A 26,688-nucleotide genomic window follows, 5' to 3' on the forward strand; every position below is an offset into this window, starting at 1 on the left:
CATCAGACTTCTGTGAACTACATAAAGTTTGTTCCGGCTTTTGGCTATACCAAAAGGGAGAAACTTCTGCCTTTTAGCTTGTTAGGAAATCAACTAGTTTGATAGCTTCTCTCCAGTTGAAGAAGGAAGCTTTTCTAATGTGAGGTTGGTTCATAGCAATAATCCAAAACCAGAAGACAGAATCTCTTCTTGAACCTAATAATTTGGTCTATCAAGACTAGCTGGTTTTAGAGCAAAAATCACTGTTCACAGGACAATAAACTGCTGTGAAGATGTATGGTAAACTGTAATTTAACATAATCTTCAGAGATCCTTACAGCTGTAGCTTCTATCATCCTGTAGTGCATTAGTAGCAGATACCAAGGTTATGATTCTTCTCATTTTGTTTTTACATTGTTATGTTCATATTCAGTGATGATTGTAGAACTAAGGCCAGCTCTGCGTTTCGTCCATGCCTTGAGGACTTTTCTGTTGTGACTAGATGAAAAATTGCCTGTGTATTAATTTTATTAAGAATAGGACTGGTTTTCATCTTTTACTAAATCAATCTTTGTCAAGTAAGAAAAAAAAAATTACTTTACTTTCACAATAACGGGAAAGTATACATACATACATACTGTGTATCATATATGCTATGATACATACATGTATGTTTACAGTACATACTGTGTATGCCATAATTCCTATTACTGACTGTACAGTACCTATTTGGAAGGTACACTTTGGAAGTCTGCAAGTCCAGTTTCTAAATTTTTGGGCTCCTCATCTGCTTGCCTTAATATACTAGGTTGCTGGCTTTGTCAGCAGTGCTTAAATCTATCTCGACTCAGTAATAACATTTGCATGCACAGTGCAACAGTCTGCAAGTGCATACCTGTACACCCAAGAAATGTTCGTGTCTTTAATATACAATTAATGAAACATCCTACTAGCCTTGTTAAATAGCACGTAGTGGCTAAAAGTGATACAAATCATGGCTGTAAGTTCTGTTGCTGTGAAAAGGATAGAAGTGTTTGGCTGGAAAAAGAATATGTATTTCACTACTGAAGAATAGTACAACTGGAGGTTTTATAACTGGAATACATAGGGGTTTTTTATCCATCAAATTCAACAGGTGCTGACAGGTTTTTCTGCAATAATTTCTGCTCTCAATTAAGCTGATTTTATTTTGATCTAATTTTCTGTGGCAGTTTGCTAAATAAAAAGACTAATATTTCAAAAAGTTATCAGTGTGTAAAAACAGAGATACCAAAAGCAATTGTTCTGCAACTGGAGCAACAATAGGTTCTATTAAAAACTTCATACAGTAAGTGAAATTTCAGTTTTCTTGATAAAACTATTTTGGTTTTCCCCGAATTGCTGCCCTGCATGATTAGTTGATATATTTGGGAACTGTGATAGAAATAGAGTGACCACCTACAATTCAGGGTAATTGAGAAAAACAGCATACCTATTGAAAAACATAGAACAAATGTTTTTGTAATGGAGCACGTACAATGTTACAGAATCATACTTTTTTCATCACGGGGTAGGATCTCTTATGCAAGTGTTGCATTAAAATAAATTACCTGGTCAACTATTTCTTTCTGACCTTACTAGAGTCAGGCTATGAAGCACTGGGCCTTAAAACAGGCTGGGTGGTCACCCTATTATTCAGGTCACATTTTTACATTCAGAACAACTATGAAGGTGAGTAAGGTAAAGGCAATTCAGAATGACCACAGTTTCTGAAAAAAAATCTGCTTTATTCAGCAGCAAGATGTCTTTTGCTAGAAAAGCAGCAGAAGGTGCCTGAATAAATCACTCATATCAATGCATACCCATATTCATTCAGTCTGGTACATTATGCATTCAAATCAGTGGAAGTTGTGTGGTTTAGATCTGTGCACTGTGCTGAAAAATTCACCCCTACATATCTGTGTGTTTATTATCTTCAGTTATTCATCAGTTACTGAACACTATGGATATCTTGAAATTACTCTGTATCTCATTATTTCATCCATTGTTTTTTTGCAAAATACATTGAAAATTAAGGTTTGCTTTGAAAGCTCAAATGACATCATTTTGAATGAAATAACCAAATGCTTGTTAAAAGGGACTGATTGGATTTCAGACTTGTTGCTGTAATTTGTAATTCCTCCTCCCCCTTCTTCTCTTTCTCATCCTTTTTGTCCTCCGCTACAAGCATCTTTTTCCCCCCAGAGTAATACTGGTGCTATGAACAGTATTTTGTTTACAGTAGAATAAACATTTTCAGCCTGTGACTTCATTGCTGAAATAACTCACCTCTTTCATATCAACTCTTACCTAGGAGCCGTACAGCAGACTCATTGATGTAGGTTTTTTTCTGCATGGCAGCCCAGGCCAAGCTGTGGTTTCATTGCATGATGCAACTTCACCTTTTTTGGTTGTCTATGGGATTAATTATAATCTATTCTTGTATTGCCTGTGCATGCCAATGTGCTTACCATAATGGTGTATACACTGAATGCAGTTGAAGCATTAAATGCATGAACTTAATTAAAAGAACCCATAAAATTAGAAAGTTTGAGCAAATGTAAACTATGCTTATCAATATCTTCAGTTAAGCTTTTATAGAATGAATAGTACATAATATGTATCAGGTCTATATATTTAAAATTTGCAGCATATTACAGTAGTTTATTGACTAGATAGGCAATTGCAGAGTGGTGAAGACGTGGGAAAGAAAGAGGGTACTAACTATCCCGTTGTGCCAACGGCTGAATGGGGCCAGTAGCATTCAGAAAGATAAACCTTCCCCTGCTGTCAACTTCAGCAGCAGGTGACAGTGCAAAGAGGTAAGATTATACATAATAATTTATTAAAAGTCAGAGTTTGGGAAGATTTTTGAAGTGCAACAGGTTTTACTATAATATTAAATAGACTGCAAAGTAATTAAAAAAGTATTGATTTACAAAAGACCACTAAAATAAAATTTCATATGAAGAATTGTAACACTGCTCTAAGTTTCTTTTACAAATGACATTATGACCATCCTAAGCAACCTGTTATTCCTATGTTCTTAAATGTATTCAAATAAATCTTTCACCAGCACAGGAGAAGATATGACTTAATGCTAATCCTATTGTTTCCTGGTAAAATGATGAAACAGCACTTTGGGAAGTGACTTGAAACCTTGTGTCTGAACACAATTTTGTAGTGCTGTCGATCAGTGCAAATGCTGGGTGTATGTGTTCAGAGGTTACATTTTGTGATTTTTGTGGGGGGTCAAAATTAATTTACAGATTGCAAATTAATATTAAACTTGTGAATAAACTTTATTTATCCTATAGATTTAACTTTGAGGGCCTATAATATAAAATGTAACGACATTTGAAAAATTATAATTGTGAACAGATATGTATAAAGCCAAAATATGCTCTTAGTGCGTACTTTTAAGCAGGTAACTGAAAACATGCAATATATTCAAAACAATAAAAAAGGGAAGTAATTTTCACAACTGTTGTCATGCCACCCACATGCTGATACTGTTCTGGCCTGAGAATGTTTATTACTTGGGATTACTTAGGATTTTTTTTTTTTTTTAATGTTATTCCTATATGCCACATAATGACAGCTACTATTTTTTTTTCTTATAATGAAGGAAAATTCTTTTAGGACTGTAAAACTGACCAGACATACATCTATACGGCACCATGAAGTTCTTCCTCTTGAAATCGGTGCAAAATGGATCATTACACCAGTCCTTTTGACTTTCCAGTAGCTCAGTGTGTAAGCCTAACTACACATTCGGTTTCCTGTGCACAGTAGCCAGGATAATAAGGTGTTGGATGATACAGTGCAAGCCATTTTGACGTGGTGTTAGAAAAAAGGGGCCAATATATATTCATTTTTAACATCATTATAATCCTCTTCTTACATTGATGTAAAGTAGTTTTATATCAGGCTTGTGATAACTGATTTGAGCAACTACTGCAGGTGTCAGCAATACCTTATTCCATTTGTTAAAGGAGATAAAGTGACTGCTAAAAAAGAAAGGTATAGTGTCATTAATCTGCTTAAAAAGGGCTTTGCCTTTCACATTTAGAAAAGCCACTGTGATGGAGGCTGTATCTTAGACTGCAGGCTAGTTTTCTTGTCTGAAAAGTTGAACTAGGAAAGAGTTGAGCTATTTTTTTAATTTCTTTTTTTTTGTTTGTTTAAACTGTTTCTATTCTTTTGCAAGGTAGGTGTGGCTATATTCAGTTAGTCTTTCATAGAATCAGCATTTTGCCTTAAGAATATGGTAATTTGCTCTTAAGACAGTCCTGGTAAATAATCAGGTCCCACAGCTGGAATAGCTGCGAGATGAAAATTTCTAAGTAGGAAAATTTACTAGATTGCAGGTATATGCATGTGGAAAGTAAGCCACGGTGGTGGAGTGTATGGGTAGAGAAACTATGTACCTGTGGTTTACTTTAAAAGCTATGTGCAACAATGGCTTTCCAGGAGTCCAGGGAAAGGAAAAGGGAAACGTATAAAAAGGACTGTCATAGGTGTTTCTCTATGCTGGGAGTGAATGCTACCTGGATTGTGCCTGCAGTTGGTTTAATGCAGAGGAATTAAGACAGATATACTGTGATGCTCGAGATATATTCAAAGATCTCAGATGGTTGCACTTGGTAGTTGAAAGGTGTTTTACTTCAACTCACCTGTCAGTTATTTCTAGTAAAGTGGAACAAGTATACAAATACGGACTTCCCCGTGATAATTTACAAGGATACTAGATGTGTAATAGTGTGGGTTGGGAGTACTTGATTGTTTGACCTATGGCACCCTAAACGTATCTTAGATACTAAATTACTAAGGTGCTTGAAAGGACACTTATGCTGATGGGATAGATAAGGCTAAAAGGTCCTCATGAGGAATGAGAGAGAGAATCTGAAATGATGAAAATTTGTTTGGGACTAATGTTTTCTAGTTTTATGCAGAATTTTTGAAGGAATATGTATCGTTCATGTTTGCAGTTATGCCTTCATTTGGAATTTGAAACAATATATCCTGCCTGGTGTAACTGTGTATTAGGACTGCTTTAGAATTACCATTAACTCTTTTTATGGATAGTAATCGATTTGGGTGCATGCACGAAAAAGCATGACCAAAAAAGCTGATCCAGTAATGTAATGTCAAGTTGCTACCACTTTACAGTACTTTCTAGATTTCATTGCTCAATTACATTATTCACTGACATTTAAGTCAAATAATATACCTTAGGTTCAAGTTTATTACTGCTCGGTAAAAACTAGATAGTAGCCAGATATTTTTATTAAAGTATTACAGGCGGGAATTCCAGAAAAGACAGACAGATGAATGAAATGGAAATATCTTAACACTCCAATTCATCTGGTACTTCTGCTGTTTTCAGTTAAGATAGTTGAATTCAGACTAAATTTCATAGGGCAAGATTAGGGTTGTTTTTTTTTTTGTTTAATTACAGCATGTAAGCAAGCAAGAGACCTATAGAAAGAATACTCAAAATAATCTGGAGGAATCTGTTTGTTACACATAGCAAGCAGAAAATCAGAGCTCAATTTTATGATAATATACAAAAAAAAAATAGAAAAGTGATTAATAATCCTAATTTGGAGTCAGGATAGGTAGAGGATATTCTAATTTTTGAAGATGCTACAGTTTTTTTCAAAGACAGCAGTCAGATGAGGGAGACTTTTAAAAGCTGGACAACAGTATCAACAGAATAGAAGGATAATAAAAGGCACTGAGATGGAAAAGAGTAGTTGGAGATGAAAACTGATAATGATGGTGGGTTGTTGAAAACTGAGTTTGAGGAAAGTGGATAGCAAATGTGAAAAGCACCTTTGGGTAATTTTAAAAGACAGCAACTTCAAATTAGAATCACATAAAATAGAGCAAGAAGGAATCTCAGGAAGTCAGTCTTCTCTGCTGCAAGGTAAGAGTGGCTATACATAAATGTATTCAAACAGACACTTATCTAAGAGATCAATGGTTTGTAGGCCCTCTCCTACAGAAGGAGAAAATTTTAGAAATATCACATGTGTAGGTCATTGTACTGACATATGCAAATGCAAGGACTGTAAGTGGTCCGTATATCCCAGGCTGAGAAGTATTTACCGCTGTTTCAAAAATCTGAGAGTCATCGTTCTCCCTAAAGAACATATTCCAGTGTTTTAACTATATGTTTTAATTGAAAAAGTTTTCTGCTTCTGATATATTTCTGACTAACTTGATCAATTTCCATTTGTTCAATTCCACATGAACATGGAAAAGTGATTAATATTCTTTTTGCAGCATCGTATGACATGTTTGCATTTTCATGTCACCAGTTATTTTCTATTCTCTGGAATAACCTCCTACAACAACGTATTACTCCTTGATATACTTTGATAAAGAATATTCAAGAGCAATTATGTCAAATAACAACACACAAGAAGTAATAGAAAGGGGTTTTATTATGAAGTAGAAACATGCAAGATTGTCAACTTTAGGGTATGCAGTTTTACAGAAACTTTCTATAATGCAGTCAGCATACTACATATAACTGAAGCGGCTTATTAAATGTTGTCAAAAAGCTAATAATACACTGTTGAAACAGTATATGGTGTTTTTCTCTTTAATATGTTAGTAGTCTGACATAAAAAACTTTGATTAAAAATGTGATCTTTAGCATTGTTGCTCTAATGTCCTCTTAGAATTGGCTTGTCATTAGGGAGATTATTTTGTCAAGGTAACATAATACTATTTGCAGTTGCCAGTGTTCTTAGCTTATGGTAAGCAATTAACAAATCTAATGCAAAATAAAATAATATACTCTTCCTACTTACCTATGTGGTTCTCAGCAAACCTTTTCAAATGTAGTTATCTTAGGATAGGATGAAGATCTTAATGGTGTATTTTGGAAGAAAGCACATGCTGTGTCTTTTGTACGCTACTGAAAGAACATTGAGTTATGGAGATAGACTCTGGGCCATTTACTTGTGCCTGTTTTAGCACTTAGATCCTGGTTGTTTAGCTGTTCTGCAGGAATATTCCTTTAGCTTTTGTTTGTGAAAGTCAGTAATTAGAGAAGACATATGCTGCAGGCAGTAGTGGATGTACATACACCCTGATGAAATTAAGGAATGTGCTGTTTGCAGAGTGAGCAATTTTAATGTGAATGTTTTCTGTGTATCCTGGCAATTCAATACAGAAATGTAAATACGAGTTTTCTGTTATCATACTTGTATACAATTTTTTGTTTGGGCTGAGTAAGATAAGAATTTGATTATGCTTGAGTTCTGTGGTAGGTTGGCTTATGTTTTACTAGGGTTGTCTTACTAGGGTGGTCTACAAAGAAGCATGATGTACTTAAAATTCCTGGAAAACTTGTAAAAGAAAGGTGAAAACTGACAACATTATACTGAATTTTACCAAGTTGTATTCGGTCATTAAGGTAAAATAAGTACTAGTGATGTTACATTGAGGTAAAATAAATGCTAGCAACGTTACTTGCCTCTGTCACTTGGTATGTTGTCAGTCGCAAATAACTCTCTAAAAGTCAGTAGAGTTATGCCAGGCAAAATCTTGTGCATCTGAGATGGACATCAGGAAAGTATACCTTTGTTCTGCAGTTGTACCAACTTAATTTGGCTCTTAATTTTGTACATGGATGTGACAAATTAAGAGCCTCTCTATTCTTTCCCACTGTAAATCCTTCTCTATCTCAGTCTCTAAATCAAATTGATTTTTACATTAAAAACTGTCAAGTCACAGCATTTAAATATATCTTTAAAATTAAAACCAGTTAATATTCAAAGGGAAAAAAAAAAACCCACCACACTTTTATGCCCCGTTCTTTATCACATGATCCGGAAAAGTGAAATAATTGTAAGGGAAAACTATGGCTCTAATTCCTAGAAAAACCTATACTAAATGGTGCTGTTGTAGCAATTTATTACTGATTAATCTGGTTTTGTTGTTGCCTGTTTCTTCTGACAGTGGATTTGTTTTGAAGGAGGATGAGGAAAGCTGTTAATTTTACCCCAAATCAGTCTAAAAGCTTGTCAAGGTTTCCCCAGTGCGCTAGGGAGATAATATAGAAGTACTCAGTTGTAGAAAGCATCTGCAGAACAGATGAGTCATGATGCATTTTTTAATTAGGTTGGAAATAGAAGGGTAATATTCTAATGCAAGCTTGTGATCTGTCAGACTTAAAGAATAACAGAAGATACTGTGGTAGAAATTAGGAAAAGGAAATAAGGACAGGCACTTGCATTGTTCCTGCTTTTTTATGAAAAGCAGTTCCCTTGGAGTGCTTGCAATTTATAAGGTGTAGATTAAGCAATAGTATAAGAAATATTGGAAGATAGCTTTATTTCACATTATTTGGCAGTTCATCTTTTACTTTGATCAGATTTATATTTTGCTTATTTACTCTAAAATTGAACAAAGAGGATACTGATTGTTGTTATAATTCAAAGATGGCTTAGTGTGTATGAGCCTAAGGTCAGCAATGCATTTTCAAAAGGAATGTGAAAGAGAAAGATGCATATCAAAGTGAAGAAGGGAGGCTGCTCCACGTGTACATGAGGCAGGAATGGAGATGGAAAGAAAGACAGCAAGATAGAGTAATCCAAAATAAATTCATCACATGGTGAAGTTGAGGAGTTTTTGTGACTGGAAAGACAAACAGTTTAATTCATTAAGCAAAGGAGAGTCAGAATAGAGAATTTAAAAAAGGTTCTTGGCAAAGTCCCATGGAGTTATGCAGGAATATTTATCTGAAGCTTTCTGAAGGAAGAGGAGGATAAAGTAATAGACAACATGGAGTCCACACAGGAGGAAGGTACAATAAAAAAAGGTGAGAGGCAACCAAGCATGGTCAGCATCTTGGCTATGAGTATAAAAAAGACGTTCTGGGATTTGGCACTGAAATGTGTTGGGAGCAGAAAGTTCTCTGGCTGTGTATGCATGTATGCATAGGAGAAACAGCTAACTAGCTAAACAGTTAGCTAGTAAATTAGCTAAGGATTTAGAGGTAGGAGGCTGAGTGGTCAAAAATGGAGTTAAATGTATCATTATAAATTACAAGGTAAGAAGATACAGGAAAAGGTCACAGCATCATCCCTTGGCTATCTTAACTGTCTGCAAAATTCAGTGAGAAAGGGGTTGTTCCTCCTTCACTCACTAGCTCCAGGTACACAAAACCTCTTAGAAAATGTCTATAACTGGGGATGTAATGATCCCAGGGAGTTTTATGGGTCCCAAGACTTAGGGCTGTGACAGCAGCTAACACTGGACTTCTGCTATAGGCAAAGTGGGTCTTCCCCTTGTCTTCACTAAAGCACTGTTCTGATCTAGCTTGCTGCTCTTCCTTTTTGGGAAGGAAACCAACTTAACCTTTTCTGCACATCCTGCAGTGCTGACTGAAAATGCTAGTAGCAAAACTTCCCTGATGGTGGACCATATCATGCCAAGAGAGAGTGAAGTAATTTAAATGACATTTGCCTTCAAAGAATTGATGAGCTTATTGATGTTATGACTCAGAGAAAGGCCTTCTAAATTGAGTCATTTAGCAAGGCATCTTGCATTTAGAGGACCAGTACACGTACCTCAAGAAAATACTTTTTATTTTCTTACTGTGGGACTAACTTTGTTAATAAATGAAAGCCATTTGAAGTAAAAAAAAAAAAATGTTATGCTCTTTATCACTCTGTGGGATGTTTGACACCTTTGTTTCTTATGTAGTCTTGCTGATTTAATTATGGTATTTGTTTCAGTAGGCTGACACTTGATAGGCGTCCATGTTTATAATTTTGCTATATGTTCATGCCAGTTTCAGAAAAGAAGATTTAAAGTACTTATTCCCTTCAAGCTGTGCGACTAAACCATAGTTAAAGGAACAAAAAGTATTCTGCATTGAATGAACATTGATACTACTAAATGATACATCTGGCTTTTCCTTTTCCTTTTACTTTAGTACTACATCACTGAAACACAGCTGAAAAGCCTAGCCATAACTTCCTTGATTTTTTGGTGTGGTACTGTTAAAAATACGTAGTAATGGAGTATAAATGGACACTATCATAGCAAATTTGTGACAAACTTATTTTTTTTACTCTGAACTTCATAAATTTGGCTTTGTTCTATAGATAAATTTGAAGGAATTCAGTATTACAGAGGAGCTTCCAGTAAAACAAAATAGTTTGAAAAAAAAGACCACTATAGACAGTTTTATGAACAAAGAAAATTTGCATATCCAAAATAATACATATTAATGGCATTCAAATCCAGTTTGAAAGTGAGAAGTGAATGGAATGTCTTCCAATCATAGAATCATGAATGATTTGGGTTGGAAGGGACCTTAAAGATTATCTAGTTCCAACCCCCCTGCCATGGGCAGGGATACCTCCACTAGACCAGGTTGTTCAAAGTCCCATCCAACCTGGCCTTGAACACTTCTCTGGACAACCTGTTCCAGTGCCTCACCACCCCCACAGTGAGGAATTTCTTCCTTATATCTCATCTAAATCTACCCTCTTTCAGTTCAAGACCATTGTGCCTTGTCCTATCACTACAGGCCCTTGTAAAACACCCCTCCCCAGCTTGCTTGTAGGCCCCCTTCAGGTACTGGAAGGCTGCTATAAGGTCTCCCCAGAGCCTTCTCTTCTCCAAGCTGAACAACCCCAACTCTCTCAGCCAGTCTTCATAGGACAGGTACTCCAGCCCTCTTATCATCTTCATGGCCAGAGCAGGACTCGCTCCAACAGGTCCATGTCCTTCTTATGTTGGGGGCCCCAGGGCTGAGCGCAGTACTCCAAGTGGGGTCTCATGAGAGCGGAGCAATTTTCTTTTGTGGTGGTTTATGAATGAACATAGAACTTCCTATCTTCAAAACCCTTGGCAAAATGTAACTAGAATAATATGTCTTAAAATTAACCTTTTGCATTTGGTATATAATTATACATAGATATGAATTTGCATCCGTCTTAGTCTTTGCAGGCCTTGTCATTAAAAAGAAACAAAAAAGGGCAAAAAACATTAGGAGCAGACTGACATGACGTACCAAAAATACAAGAGGCCACTTCCTTACACAGAAAGAATAGAGACTGTAAATTGCATATTGGATAGCTATTTCAAGGTACCGATTTGGATGTGCACAACCTTTCCCATTATTGTGAGGAACATTTTATGTAAAATCATCCCGATAGGCCAGCTTTGCTATCATAGTGACATCTAAAGTCTGAATGAACATAGAAATTTCTTCCCCTTACTTCTGTGTGGTTATAAAGGCAGTGATTGCACTGTGACATAGATTGACATGTTGTGCCAAGGCTTTGATCTAAAGTTGGAAATGGGCTTTATAGCTCCTATCAAGAGGTGACATGATACAGGAAAGAACAGTCAAGATATTTTCAACTCAGTTGCAATTGCAGAATCCTGGAAATACTCTATGAAGGCTCCATCTGTGGGAAGTTTCATATTAATATACTCACAGAAACAAATAATTTCAGAAAACATTAAAATGCATACTATTTTTTGCCCTCTCCCACTCATTCTTTGATTATTATATGCATTAGAAACATTTCAAATGAACCAGAAATAAGTGAGAATAATAAATAAATACATGACATAAACTTGTGACAAAAGTAGTTACTTAAACAGCAGTAAAAAATGACAAGGGGTTTGTTCAGCTGTGGTCATAGTGTCATGTAAAGTGTTGGCTTCAGTGTTGATTGCGAAAAAGGTTTAAGGCTGCTGGGAACACCTTGTCAAAATTTTTCCCCATCTGTGTAAAGTTAAACTGGAGTAATTTTGTTACTTCTCTTGTAGCCACTCCTGCTCACTGAACTAGTTTATGCCTATGAAACCTGTATAACAGGTCTATATAACTTCTACTATTGCTATAGAAATGCTGTAATAATAATCAGAACAAGTAAATAGAGGTAATGTGAAACTGAAATGAATAGCAGTGTTGAAAGAGCAGGAGAGTAAGAGAAATAAGAGTGTAGTCCATGCCTGAAAAATCAAATAAGGTTCTATGTTTCTGCAGATTAGGCAAACTAAGCCCACTGTTATTTCTCTAGATGTGATTTTTATATTAAATTGTAGCACAGAGCACACAGTTGCAGCACATGATAACTTGATATAAATGTTGACCTGAAGAAAACTGTCAGTGTCTCAAATCTTGCTTGTGTAGCCCAGGCATTGCTTGTAGCATTTAGTTTATTACATAAAAAGATGGCAGGGCAAAGGGGAATTATAGTCCTTGATAGATTGTCAGCAGGATATCCCTACGTTAAGTAAAATAAAATTGGTGCTATGAGTTTTTCTTTTCAAAGCACAAGAAATCATGGCTGCAGCAGATTTTTTTTCAATTTTTGTGTAGCAAATTAAAGATGCTCTTTCAAAGTGCACATAAATTTTACATTTAGTGTTACATCATTACTGTACTTTTTATCCAGTTACATTAAATCTTTCCTGTCATTATTAATACAATATTATTCCATTGATGTTAGTGTAGTTTCTCCTGGTTCTTTGTGCTATAAATGCATGAAACCACACTTACAATGAAGCACACTTACCTGGAAGAGTAATAAAAGCATTTCTAACAGCCTGTTTCGTCCTTCAAAGGTGAAACCTTTGCTGACCTAAAGGGGTGAAATCCCATAGGACAAACCATCTGTTTATAGTTAAAACCAGGAATACATTACTAGTCCTGGAGAACCCCAGCACACTATTGCCTGGAACTCTAAGAGCTATAGCACTTACAGTTTTGGGAAACTTCGTGTAAAGAGGAGTTTCAAATTGGCTTCCTTTCTGCAGCAGCTTGAATGGTGCAATGATAAAGATTAGTGGCCATATTTTTGTCAAATGTGAGCTACTGATGAAAACAAAAATTCCAAACAGAAGAATATCACCAAAATTTAATTTGGAAAATGTAAAATCTTGTATAATCCATCCTGTGAGTATAAATAATAATTTCTTAGCCTCTCTGACAACATCACCATTTAAAATAAAAAGGAAAGGACATTGTGTTTCTTTTAAATGGGTAACGTAGAAATTGAAAGATCTCTGAAATGAAGGATGCTTTAGGGATATGACTAGCAGAAAAAGTAGCTCTGGTATTGGGTAAATGAATGGTCCAAGTCATGATTGTGGTCCACTGTGCTAAATTTTTTGCCAACAAGATGAAGATGTATTATGCATTACCTAATTTGTCAGATCTTGAGGGTGTTTGTAAAGGACAGAGGTACAAAAGTACAGCCGCTAGCTGCAACCTTAGTGACCTGATCCAACAATCATGACAAGTACCAAATAACTGTGGAAAGGAAGATAATGAAGCTGTCTATCCTCGTTGTAAATCTGTGCAATTCTGTTAGCTTTGGTGAATTTCTGCAGCTTTTACAGGAACCTAGCCTGGAATTAAGGGTCCAAGCCTCTGTGTCGGTGCAGGGTTGTTCATTCTGCTTCTGCTGTACTTCTGTGACTTCTGTCGATAGGGTGCATAGTGGCTCGGTGTGTAGTCTTATTTTGACAAAATCCTTTGCTCTCAATAATTCCATACAGAAAATGATCCTGTTGGGTTCTCAGATTACATCCACTCTTCTTGTAGCTAAAGCTGTATTAGTAAAGCATGAGGTGCTGTCTTCCATCCTGTGTTAACATTTGGCTTCTCTTCCCTTCTGCCTGCTTTTGTAAATCAATTTTATTTGAACTATAACAGAAATGTTTCATAAATTTAATGTCTTCACAAATAGCTTTTAAAAAAACATTTTAATGTAATTTCCTATAGCACCAAAGCTTCTTAAATTATAAAGCTATTGTGCATCAAGGAGAATTTTGCTGTATACATTCGTGCATCTGAAGACAGGAGAGGGCATGCTGTACTTAACTTGTTTGACCTGTAATGTATACAAGGAATGGAAAACTTGGCTGCATGTGTAATGACCTGGTAGCCCAGGTAATTTCCTTTATGCCTTAAATTAGGTAACTGGTGTTCATAACGCACAGGATCTTGCTTGTTGAGCAGTCTAGCATTATATTCGTAGAGCTACCGCTATGCTAACTGGTATTACATTCACATTCAGTGATTTATTTGACCTGGGAAGCCAAAGAATTTCTTTCCTGAAAGGATGTTTTCTAGGGTTCCAAATGATCTACGTTCTAGTTTTCCACTTTATTACAGTTCTGGTGAATACATGATCATTTGCAATATATGTGTGTGTATATATGTATATATGGTGGGACATTACGTATATATAGTATATACATCAGCATATATTGGGACATGACTTTCACTTTGGTTTGTGATTTCAACATTGTTCTGTGGCTTCACCGACCTGTTTCAGGAACCTCACAAATAAATCACTAATACTCGTGGAAGTTATCTCCTTCCTTAGATAAAAGTATATCTATAAAGTACCAGTTTGTATAGAGTACGCTTTGGACCTGACCCACTGTTAAATAAAGCATAACATAAGCTAGAATTTGCCATGGCTGCTTGACACACACAAAGGTATCTTAATTAACCTGCATGCAGAAATTAACCCTTAGAGTACTGCTTCAAGTTCCTCTACTTATTTTGTTGTTTAATTTTACCAGTGGGCTATGCTGCTTTTCTACTCAGCTCATAGTACTGTACATAAAGTACATTAAATAGCCATAAACAAAAAGAAGTGAGAAAAAGGAAAAAAAAAAAAAAAAAAAAAAACAAACACCAAACCAACTTCTTATAAACAAGGGATTCTACAAGACTAAGTACCCCAGGTTGCTAATGGGTAATGTATTCCTAAGCAACTACTTTATTTTTAAGGTTTTATATTATGAGGTGAATTAAAACCTGTGATGTTTCACTGTAGCTGTGTGCTTGTTAGGTTTGTTCCTAAAGTATCATAGGTATGTCTCCTATAGAAAGAAGTCAGTTCTTTAAGGGTTAATGTGGGGTTAAGGAATCCTGAGGTATTCTCCTGCTTGTCCTTTCTTAAAGGTATCTGCATGTTAATTCTCAGATATTACCTGAACAGGTGGATATGAAGACTGTATGGATGACTAACTGAATGAATGAAATAATTAATTTGAAATGCTTGCTTGTATCTTGTAAATGACTGGAAAACAGAAATGTGATTTCTGAATCAAGGTCTCTAACGAAACACATAAAAATCTCACCAGAGTAGAAACTCGTATATTGACAATTTACTGTGATTTCTTTTTCTTTCAAATAGCCCAATAGAATCCTGCCAGAATTTCTACAAAGATTTCACATTACAGATCGACATGGCTTTCAATGTGTTCTTCCTACTCTACTTCGGCTTGCGTGTAAGTAGCGTGTCTTTGATAGCATGAGTCAGGGAGGGAATGTAGCTATTAAGGAGAGTCCTTCAATACAGCCTGACTTTACAATGGCTGGACAAAATTAAGCCCATTCCTAAAAAGCACGAGCAAAGCATTTGATTGAGAACACTTAATAATAAGCATCTAAGATCACTAAAGAGACCGATGGTTTATAAACAAAGCTGTCTGTTCCTGAATATTCTTGTGTGGTAGAAAGTGAAAACTATCACAGTTCAGTGCTGGTCAGTGACGTCGAATCTAGTTTCAGTGTTCTCCATGGAGTGATAACTACCTGTGCAAGATTAGTGAAAGCTTGATCTATTCCTCTGCTGCTAGATACGTCTTTGGCAGTTGAAGGTTGAGGTAACAGTTGGCAGAGCTGCTGTGTTCAGTTTTATGCACATCCACTTTCCCAGACTGCTAATGAATGCTTTGCAGAAGCTGTAAATACTAGTCAACATGCTGAAATGTATATCTTTAGAATATACTTCTCACTTTCTGAAAATCCAGTAATGCTGTTTCAGGATCTAAAAGCTGGGACATCTGAAACAGGTAGGCACTTTTAAAGGTTTGGGCCAGTAATGCTTGCAATTCAATCTGTTGTTTTTGGTTTTTTTTTTTATTTGGTTGGATTTTTTGGTTTGTTGTTTGTTGTTTTTTTTTTTTTAAATATGCTTTGAAAACTAACTTTGCTTGTTGATTGGAAAAGCAGGGAAAAAAGCCCTTGAACATCATAACTACAAGGAAAACCTCGTGTAAGCAGAAAGCCTGCCACATTGGTCTTTAAATATGATACAAGTGCTCCCTTGTGATCTTCCTTTGTCCATTTTACTTCTGAATCACAGGAGCTCCTATGTCACAATGACAGTTGAGTTCCTCCTATTTCACTCCTGACCAACTTAACCAACTTTTTCTGATGATCCAATAAGGAATTTTGTTGCAAACCTAGGTTTTTTCGTTACTCAGTCTAGGTGCAGTGTCTATCCTGTAGCTAAATTGATATACTCCTTCAGTATTTACACTACTGTGTATGCATTCTAAGCTGTAGTTTAAAAGCATATAGTGTAATAGCCCCTAATTCTTAAAGATTTAGGGGGCTTTTGTAGATGTCCACCAGGGCTGCAATATAGGTTAACTTTTTGGCATAATAGATGCAATACATGGTACTTTTGTACTTCCAAGAGCCCCTTCTTTTAGAGGTATCCAAATGCTTTCTAAATGTTGTGCTAGTGATAGGGTTGTATGCTCTCACCAAGGGAATTAAAATTACATATTGGCCACTCTACTTACTCAAAGCAGTAACTTAGGCTACATTATCAAGAAGCAGAGCACAATAAGAGAGAATATACTGAGAATTGATGCTAACACTTTCATATCCACACTGTGTGGTTTTTTGGAAGGGAGAGAGAGTACTGTAGGGCCCCCTTTGATCCTGTTGACTGAACATGCTTTAGCAGTTAGAGTATGTGAGATGCACTGCTAGAATATCTTTTTTGGTTTTAGTTTCAACCAAAACAAATCTTTGTGTTACCCAAAGCTGCTTACCCAAACTGAAGTATGGTAAGTGGGGATGGTAAGGATTCACTCCTTATCTAAGTTAAAATTCTAATATAGAACTAAACAGCAGTTCTTGAGGAAAAGGTGATACTTGGTGGTGTGGATGCAAGAATTGGAATGGTAATGAATTGTTAGTTATGTGATAGCATCTCATACCTTTAGCTATTTTATTTTTGGGTTTGTTTGGGGGTTTTTTTGATAAATATTTCCTGTGAGGACTCACTGGCAAATTAAAGTATTTAAAGAAATATTTTAAAATCTCATCTCATTCTCTCATCAACAGATGGAGAAATCTGTTCTCCCCAAAATGATGCTGCAACTGAAAATCATATAAATATTACCACATCTTCAGTTCTAGAAGATATTTGTGTTCAAACACACATATATCCATTTAAAAATCTCTGCTGGCTAGTATCCAACTATGTGAGAACTCAGAAGTGAAGTCTGCAAACTGCTGATGAAAAGACTAAGCCCAAATTGCCTGAGTTAGCACATAATCAAGCAATAGGGTCTGGCAGAGATATGGCAAGTATGGAAGTAATCCTTCTTTGGAAGTGACAGAATTATGCTAGTGCTTCTAGAAGAATGCGATATTTCTTCGAACATGATAGGATGGCTTCTGTAATGAAATGGTCTTTTATTAGTTGCTAATTACCTAAATGAGTAACTGTTCAAATACTTCCATAGAAAAAAGTATGAGTGGCCTTTACAGTCGGCATATTTTGTTTTCATTGTTGAATAACACACTTTAACCTTTTTGAAAGCCTAAAGGTTGTTCCCTGTGAAAAGATAAAATGCTGATTAGAACATATATTGGAGGTTATGAAAATATTGATCTCGCATCATAAAAAGCTTTTAGTTCCAAATATTCTGACTTCTTCTAAATTCAACAGAACAGAATTGAAAGCTTCTGCTGAAACTGGATATTTTTGTTCAGGTTTCATGCTGGAGCATTGATATTGAGTAATACAGACTAACAAAATGTCAATTTATTTTTGGTTTTGAGTCTTCTCTGAGGAAAATGCAGCTCATGTTGTCTGTCTTCTTTTTAAGTATGATTTCAACATTCTTGACATCAGTAGAGTCCCCTTTCCAATATTTTATTTGGAATTCCAGCAAAGTTGGTATGCACCATAAACATTTTCTGTTAAAGTCTTGAAGTAATTCTAAAGCAAGGAGATTAAGTGGATGAAATAGTTAGACAATGTCAGTATTTGCTTTGGAAGAAAGACAATGGATGTTGTCTGTAATTCAAAAAATACAAGCACTGTTTTGAAATATATTAGACCAAGTTTTAAGACTTACATGAGTAAAACCACTGCATTAAATATCTTTGTGATGCACTAAAATAGTATATTTATTTGCATATTTAGATTTCGTATTTCTATAAAGCAAATGTCTTGGTTATTACTTGAATGTGAATAGTAGTTTGACCTTATTTAAGTACACAGATGAATAGGCAAGTTCAAACGATGATGTCCTTGGCATCTAAGTTTGCCAGTTTCCCCTAGGCTGATTTTGTAGTCAGAGAGAGAAATTACCTCATCCATGGCACAATTTGAAGGACTGAAGTCCTGCTGCAGTCCTGAATTATGCCTTGTAGGAGTCATCCTGGTGATTAACTCTAGATAGGATGATAATGAGCTCTTTGCAAACTATCAAGTATTGAGAAACCTGTGAACAGCAAATACATGATGAGACTACCACCAACATCTTTGGTGTGCTAGAGCAAAGGTTGAAATATTAATAATACACTTACCTACACTTTTCCACTATTACAATGTTAGTAAACGTGGATAAAATGTTTTTTAACACAGATATTACAATTCACCATACAAGTGATCTGTCTCTTTAGTTAGACCTTTCATTTTAATCTCAATGTAGTTATCAAGCAATGCACAATACAGACTTCTTTCTGGCGATACACGTTGTTTTGTCTGGACTGACCTAAAACATGAATTACTTCTCCACTAATTTTAGAGTTTAATATTTTAGAATGGAAAATATTGCACCTACCTGCAATCACCATGAGCATAATCTGATTCTTTCATCCCTCCCTCCCCCCCCTTTTTTTTTTCAGTTCATAGCAGCCAATGACAAGCTATGGTTTTGGCTAGAAGTTAACTCAGTAGTAGATTTCTTCACGGTTCCTCCAGTGTTTGTGTCAGTATATTTAAACAGAAGTTGGCTTGGTAAGTAAAATAGTTTTTCCTTTTAATAGCTGTTATAAAAATACTTAAACTTTGCACGTTTTGATGAAGAAATTCTTCATCTTGTGGCATCGAGTAAGCAAAAGAATGTTAACAAAGTTGCTTTTGCAGTGAATTTGCTGTTTCAGCAGACAGGTGGGTTACACTAGAAAAGGCACTTCCTAAGTCCATTTTGTTCTTGATTCATTAATACGATCTGCTACTGGAAGTAGTGGTGAACTCCAGCTTGGAAGTACTGTGTAACATGAGGCCATTTTTATAAAACAGTGAATTTGATGTAATTGTCGTACCTTACAACCTGAACAGGTGATCCAAACCGTTCATTGGTTTGCCGTGAATCATTGTCAACAATGAAATCAACAAATTTTCTTCACATTTTGAGCCAATATAGCTAAATTTTAAATCTATTGAAACATCAGATTTGGAAGATTTGTTTAGACATGTTCTGGGCTTAACGTTTGTGTAGGACTGCTAGGAATGCATTAGAAAAGAATGTGCCACAGGTAAAAGGGAATACAAAATGAAGCAGAGCAGACAAAATAAATAATTAAAGAACATCCATAATGTGCTGTATTAAGTTTCTTGTACAAATTGCATGTTCTCTCTAATTAAGTAAAATGAATGTCAAAATTTGGGATTTTTTATTAAGGGAAACCTTCCTTAAAATGGCGTGCTTTGTGAATGCCATGCCTTTAGACAACATATGAAACTTCACAATTTGACAATCCATGTCTCCAAAAATACAGGCACTCATTATCCCTAAAAGCTGAAGAGAGTGGTCATCTTAAATGTTTCGCATGGGAAGTAAAATAAAACACAGGGTATTTTATAGTATTATAATATTTTCAACTTGATTCAGAAGTGCAAAGATGCAAAAATTATTGATTAATTACTGTTGTCTGAAAAGAGATTAATAAACGTATAACCACATTGGAGTTCATACTATATACATCAGTGGTTATTAGTATGCCAAAGAAGAAAGCAGTAAAACAGCAAGAGATCACTACAGATCCTCATATGATTACTGTCTTCATCATATACTTCTATCGTGTATGTAAACCCAAGTAATGCCTTTTGAAGAACATGTCATACAGTTCGATATTATGATAGGAAATCAAATAAAAAAAGAAGGTATATAAATAAAAAACAAGCTTATGCTTAAAAGAAAACTGCTGATTTTGCTAGCTGTAACTCAGTCCCAGATTCTTTGCATTATGTGAATTAATGGGATGGATTTTCACACTTGAACGCGACATATCAGAGTTTTGCAATTTGAGATTGAAATAATTAGAGATGAAGGCTATCCAAGAGCAAAAACTAGAATCACAGGATCCATACAAAAGGAATATGAAATGAGAAAATAACAAAACTGCAAAACTTGATAAATGAGGCAAAGAGATAATTGTTTGAGATTAGTACCCTTTTGTGAAAGAGACTGCGTAATTGACTGACTCATGGTGACACAGCAATCTAACTAACAGTACTAACAGGAATAAGAGAGTTTGCTCATTTAGCAGTTTCTACTGGATAGTTTTTTACAAGATTTATGTCACTTTGCAGGCAGAGGTAAGAATTGTACTTCTATTTCTTCATAGGGTTGAAAGGATTTCCATCTCTCTTGATTACACCAACATCACTTTTTATCGGTTTCTTGTTTATAGTCCCACTTTACCTGTTTTCTCACAAAATCCTCCTGAGACTTTTTTTTTTTTTTTAATGTAGTCATCTTAGGAGTGACATATTTATAATGTCTGAGCCTTGCACCTGCTTCTACTGTATTTATTCCAAGGGGGTTTTCACTTTAAGGAAAATCATCCTCAGTGAAATAATTCACTAATTCAAAAATGTGGATCATTGGGGTCCCTGACATAGCTGTAATTTGATCAGCAAATTATTATTTTGAGATGCTGTGATGGAAGAGTTTTTAAGCAAGTACACTGAAGTGTATTAATGAAGATTGTCTATTCCTTTACACCTTTAAAAAAAACATGGCAAAAATTTACTCTGCCTGTGGAGCTCAAATATTTCGGCCATACATGTAGGTAATACAGTGGCAGGACTGGGAGTGTGATTGGAGGGGAAGGGAGGGTGTTTAGACTGTATTATTTACAGTTTCAGGTTAGATGCCTACTTTTCCTTTTATATAATTTTTGTAATTGAGAGAGATATCCTTGTGCAGAGGGTGATTCAGAATATGTAAGTTCTAGTTTCTGCACCAAGTGTTACTGTAGAAATAGGAGTCACAGGGAGGTTAGCCTTCTAGTGAGGCAAATAAATAGGGAATGCTTAATGTTAGGCAATGTGAAAACCATTTAACAGGTTCAGACTTCAGTGTTTCCCAATAATTTTTTGCATGTTTTAAGAATTTGTTACTGATTAAGCAAATTCCTTTGTATGCCTTAAATTTCAAGATCATTTAGGAGCCCTAATACAATAAATTGTCTGGAATGTATTGTGCATCAGGGTCTTTCCAGTTTATTTCACTATTGATTCATGTAAGTCAGCTGTGATGAGTTTGTCTAAGTATTAGTCAGAATGAAAGTCACCAGACTGTGGCTCCCTGAATTCCCAATTTCACAAGAACTATTCAGGTTTAGTTATCTGACAATAAAATAAGTATGAGCACACAGTTTGAACAGTATTTTAAAAGCCCAAATGATCCCGAATCAAAAATAAACTTTGCCTTCAGAGCACTAAATGCTCATGGAAATATGTGAAGTATAGCAGAGGATGTGTGGTCTGAATGTATCAGCTTTCAGTGTACTGTAGTGGGTTTTTTTCCTTTTCTTACGCTAGTTCAGAAATGCCACCATGCAGCTATTATGTAAGTCTTCGTATGTGAAGCCTTCCACTTTCCCCGCCACTCCTTTGCGTTCACTTGTTCATAAACTGTATGCTTGTATCTTAAAATACTGTATATGAATGACATTTTCAGCTAGTATTCATAAAGGGTGTTGTTTCAAATCTAATCTTCCACATAGGTTCCGGTATGCAAACAAAATTCAATATGCAAGATGGATCAGAATATGCTTTTCCATCAAAAGGTTTCTAGGAATGGTAGGGTGTTCACTGTCTAATGTACAGCTGAAGGCCCAACAGCACTTTAAACCTGCAAAATATCAAATTTTTGGATTTGATAAATCCTTTAGAAAGGATTTCTAGGGTATCATTTTTGCTAACATAGCGTAGCATAGGAAAAGGAAGTACATGAACAGAATACACCTGACACAAGGAATTATCTACATATTATTGAAAGATTGGGGGAGTAGAGAAAGGGAAGAAAAATTCAATGAATCTGTAATTCAGCGATATACAATGCTTTGACAGTCAGTATAAAAATTTGTTGTACTCTGACTTAAAATGTACAGATACAAACATCAGTGTGTCTTCTGATGTTCATTTGCATCTAGATCCCTTTGACATTTTTCCAACACTGTTTTTCAAACAGTAGCATTTGTGTAGATATTTACACATAAACTAAAGCTATACTTTATAAAATCAGAAATATTTCTTGCATAACACTGTACAAGAAACTTTCTGATAGTGGTAGAAGGACAATTCTCCACTTCAAGTGCAGGCTTCTGTGGAGTGAAGAGAGTCTTCCTAGGGGAGGAAAGATAACAGAAAGGGTGGAGTTCCTGGCTCTTGAGATTTTACAGGTAATTTTGACAGTTAATTTCAACCAAATTATTTCAGTACATTACTGAGTCTGAATGCTGTCTTTACAGTCTAAGTGAAGGTGGGCTAAAAAGGTTGTTGGATGAAAATAAAAAAAGTTGCAATGGGAGAAATAATGAGTAACTGAGCATCATAGCTAAGTTTCAGATTCAGATCTTTTGTTTCCTTGGATAGCCTGCAGTCTGCCAAGTTGTAGCTGTATTCAGTAATGATTTACAAACACTCTACACACAACTTAAAACTGTTATTCTGTCTTCTATGATAGCAAAGCCACTTCAGATAACTGAAATGCCTTTTATCATGTACTTGTATGCTTATCAGAAAGGAAATACTGATTTTTATGAGCAGGCTGTATTGGAAAAAATTGCCTTGAGAGGATGGTATTGTTAGAGGAAGACTAAACACGTAAAATATGATCTTGGCTTCCCATTTACAAGGGCATGGAATGAGGAACAATCAGCCTTAGAACTACAGTCATTTAAATAAAGCCTAATATATGGATTTGATAGTGTCTCATATGATTGAATCACAGAAATTAAAGATAGAAAAGATCTATTAATCCATTTCCTTTTTCTGACCATGTGCTTTCAGTGCTTCATCTATTCCACTGTATAAAATTTCAGGCGATAGAAACTGTTTGATTCCTAAAAGATTCTATTAGCAGGAAGATTTTTTCATCATCCTTCTTTCCTGACATCCCCTCTAGTCTAGGCTGCTGCTGGAGCCATGCTATTTTTTCAGAAAATAATGCAAGATTTACAGTGGGGAAAAGAAAACAGATGCAAATGTAGGCACATGCACAGCATAGTGAACAAATATCTTTGTGTGGTGATTAGCATAATTATGGAAAAGAGGGGATCCTTTTTTCCAATCCTTGCTCAAATTCTGTCCAGGTCCTGTTTCAGACATCTCAAGTAATTTTGGATGAGGCCTGTGGTCTAAGTATCAATTCCTGGTCCGAGTAAACTGTTTCCAACATCTCTGGTAGATATTCAGCCTTTTTTGTGAGCTGGAGAAGGAAATTGGTTTCCTTCTGTGGAAAGAGATAGATGGCTTTGGAGAACAAGCAGAGTGTCTTATTAAGATAGATAAGCTGATGATATGAATGCCTCCTGGCCATCCAGCAAGCATGCTTCAAGATGAAGCTTTAGTTAAAAATCTGTGACATGAAAACAACATTTGTTTCAATACTCTGCAGACGTTTTTGACATAACCTCTACAGAACATGTCAGCCTGTAAACCATATTTGAATCTGCGAACACTTTATTCCTTTTGGAAAACGTACTTCTTTTAATGGAACTTAAAGGAGTACCTTGGTTACGCTGACACAAAGAAGTGCACGGATAAATACATGGTAGGGATACCAGTGTGAGAGAGGAATTATGAGCTCCAAAACTTCATAATTATTTACTGTCTTTCGATACATCCACATGTCTCAAACCGATCCCTTTCTTAGCACCTTAAATTTGCAGTCATTTATAATGATTTTGTTGGTTACATATTGTGCATTTCTGCCATCTATTGGTGAAAACTTTGAATACACATCCAAATTCTACAATATTTCTTACAAAGCTGGTGTATTTTATACAGCTTTAAAGTGTTTTGTGCCATTTTACTTACATTAGAAGCTATTTTATATGTAATAGAAGCTAAATTCTGTAAAATTTCCTAGGAGAATTGTGTTTTATATATATGTGCGTATGCACTACTTTTCTGGGCGGTAACATTTCTTTGTATACTTCAAATGCCTTCAAACAGGTATCAGAATGAATTTAATGAAAATAGTTCTGAATAATCAATCTGCTTGGTGTTTTTTCAATAATGTGTCATTGAATGGACTGTATCACATTTGTATTATATTGAAGATGACAATTTTTTGCTTTCTTCTAGATACCTTAATCAGTTCCACAGTTTTCACAGAGCATGTGTGTTTTGACAGGGTACTAGTTAAAGTGATACTTCACAACAGGCTTTTGATTTGTTACAATATTAATACTAAAAGGTAACCTTGTGACAAATATGTATTTGTCATAACATCCACGGCCAATTCTTATGAATGTCATTGCACGCAAGTGTGAAAATACGCCTCTCCTCTCTCCTCCACTCCTCTCTCCTCCAGTCAAACAATTTAGCCAAAAGACACTGGAGCAGAGGAGAAACTCAAGGACAGTACTGGTCACAAGTGTCGTTAGTTCCTGTTGTCTAGCTGACTTTCATAGAGACTGTGCGCTTGCTTCCAGCTCTGAATTCAAAGTAACGCGGATAATTTAAATTGTCTTCTGTTCCCAGTCTATCACTGTCTATGAGTGGTGCTTAACACTGCATAGAAAATGACCCCGAATTCATTCTGGTTTCTCTCCTACTCTGATTGAGAGGGGCCATAGGTAGGGGGGTAACTTGATTTTTTTCCTGTGTGAATGAGCGGCAGGCTTAGACCACAAAGTAATCATAATCTCTGAATGTTGAGCAGATAGTGCAAGTTAATATCATGGCTGATACCAGTTATATTGCTTTAAATAAAAGTGCTTCCTAGTTTACCTGGCTGGCTGGACTACTTCGACCTCTTGCACCTTTTCTACTCCTGTCTCCTTTTGAGAGGAAAAACTTGATTGAGCAAGAATGCATCTTTAGTGGAAAAAAAATCCAGTCTTAAGTTTATAGTTACCTGTAAACAAACACATACGGATTGCTGCCATCCTGCTTTACACGTGACCCCAAGCCCTGCTTCTCGCTGGCTTGTTCTCTTCATTATGAGGCATTGCATCCTCTAGTATCATGTTAACTTTATCAGCGTGGATTTTACTTTTCCTCCAGAGTATCAATAGAAATATTAAATAACTTAAGGTCAGGAACTCATCCCTGCCAAGACTCCCAGGGAAGACATGCCAGATTCATTTCAAGTCTTAATGGTTCTTGGACCACTTAATGAGCGCCATAGCAATGCTGAGTAAATTACGTCAGTATTTATAGCTTTATCACTCAAACATGACATTTAATGGAAAAGCTAATGGGATAGGATGTTTTTCTAAAATGTATACATAAATATAATTCTTTATCTTGACCACTTAATTACTTTGTAGTAGAAGTCTTTGGTTTGTCTGTGATTGATTAATAGGCTTATGGTTACTTCTTTTAAACATATGGAAATAACATTAACTGTCTTAAATATTTCTGGAACTTTTATAAACTATATGTGCCAGACTCACTGAAAACCAACATTAAGTCATCCACTGGGTGACTTTTTAAAACTATTGGATGCGAGTTACCCAGACATAATGACTTAAAAATGTCTGGCTTAATGGACGTGTTTATTAGCATTCTCCTTAGTTATGTTAGGAAGGAAAGTATGCCATCATTACATGATTGGCTTTTTCTCAGTTAGATATGAATGAAATATATATGGGACACTTCTGCCTTTTCTCCATTATTACTGAAATGTCCACTGTGCTACTAGTAAAAGAATGCTACAATTAAAATGTCTTTTATTTGCAAAAAGTAAGTCCATGGTTGATTAACATAGTTCATAAACTTTCTTTTTGAAATTTGATATTTTTAAATACAAAATATATATTACTATTTTGGACTTCTGGTGTTTTTTTCCCCCCATGAACAGTAAAGGTAATAAGTATTTTCATTTAAACAGCCTAAATTTGAATTCCATAATAATTTTTTCCTTGTCTGCCAAGATGAAGTCATAGAGAGAACCCCCTCTTCAATGACACCCTTACTATTATTTTATGGTTATAATATTTAGAACTTCTAAAGATATATTAGTATTCTTCAGCATACATTTTTCAGATAGATATTTCCATGGTGTAGGCCAAACTTTTTTTTCCACACATGTTATACGGCGGAACATAAGCAGCTAGACTTTATATTATCTGATATACCCAAATTGTCTATTGTCATCAGTGGTTAATGTTCTATTTCATGT

General features: G+C 35.5%; 1 protein-coding gene across 4 annotated transcripts in view; it reads left to right on the forward strand.

Annotated features, from left to right (window-relative positions):
* Positions 1-26,688, forward strand: part of KCNMA1 (potassium calcium-activated channel subfamily M alpha 1) — a 502,288-nt gene that overhangs the window by 284,543 nt on the left and 191,057 nt on the right. For all 4 annotated transcript variants that reach the window (XM_035897306.1, XM_035897307.1, XM_009641982.2 and 1 more), the window contains exons 4-5: positions 15,201-15,294; positions 18,947-19,058. In XM_035897306.1, the coding sequence (XP_035753199.1) occupies positions 15,201-15,294; positions 18,947-19,058 (206 nt within the window). The remainder of the gene's footprint in view (positions 1-15,200; positions 15,295-18,946; positions 19,059-26,688) is intronic.

This window comes from Egretta garzetta, unplaced genomic scaffold (assembly GCF_000687185.1).
Source record: "Egretta garzetta isolate BGI_Z169 unplaced genomic scaffold, ASM68718v1 scaffold56, whole genome shotgun sequence".
Taxonomy (NCBI): domain Eukaryota; kingdom Metazoa; phylum Chordata; class Aves; order Pelecaniformes; family Ardeidae; genus Egretta; species Egretta garzetta.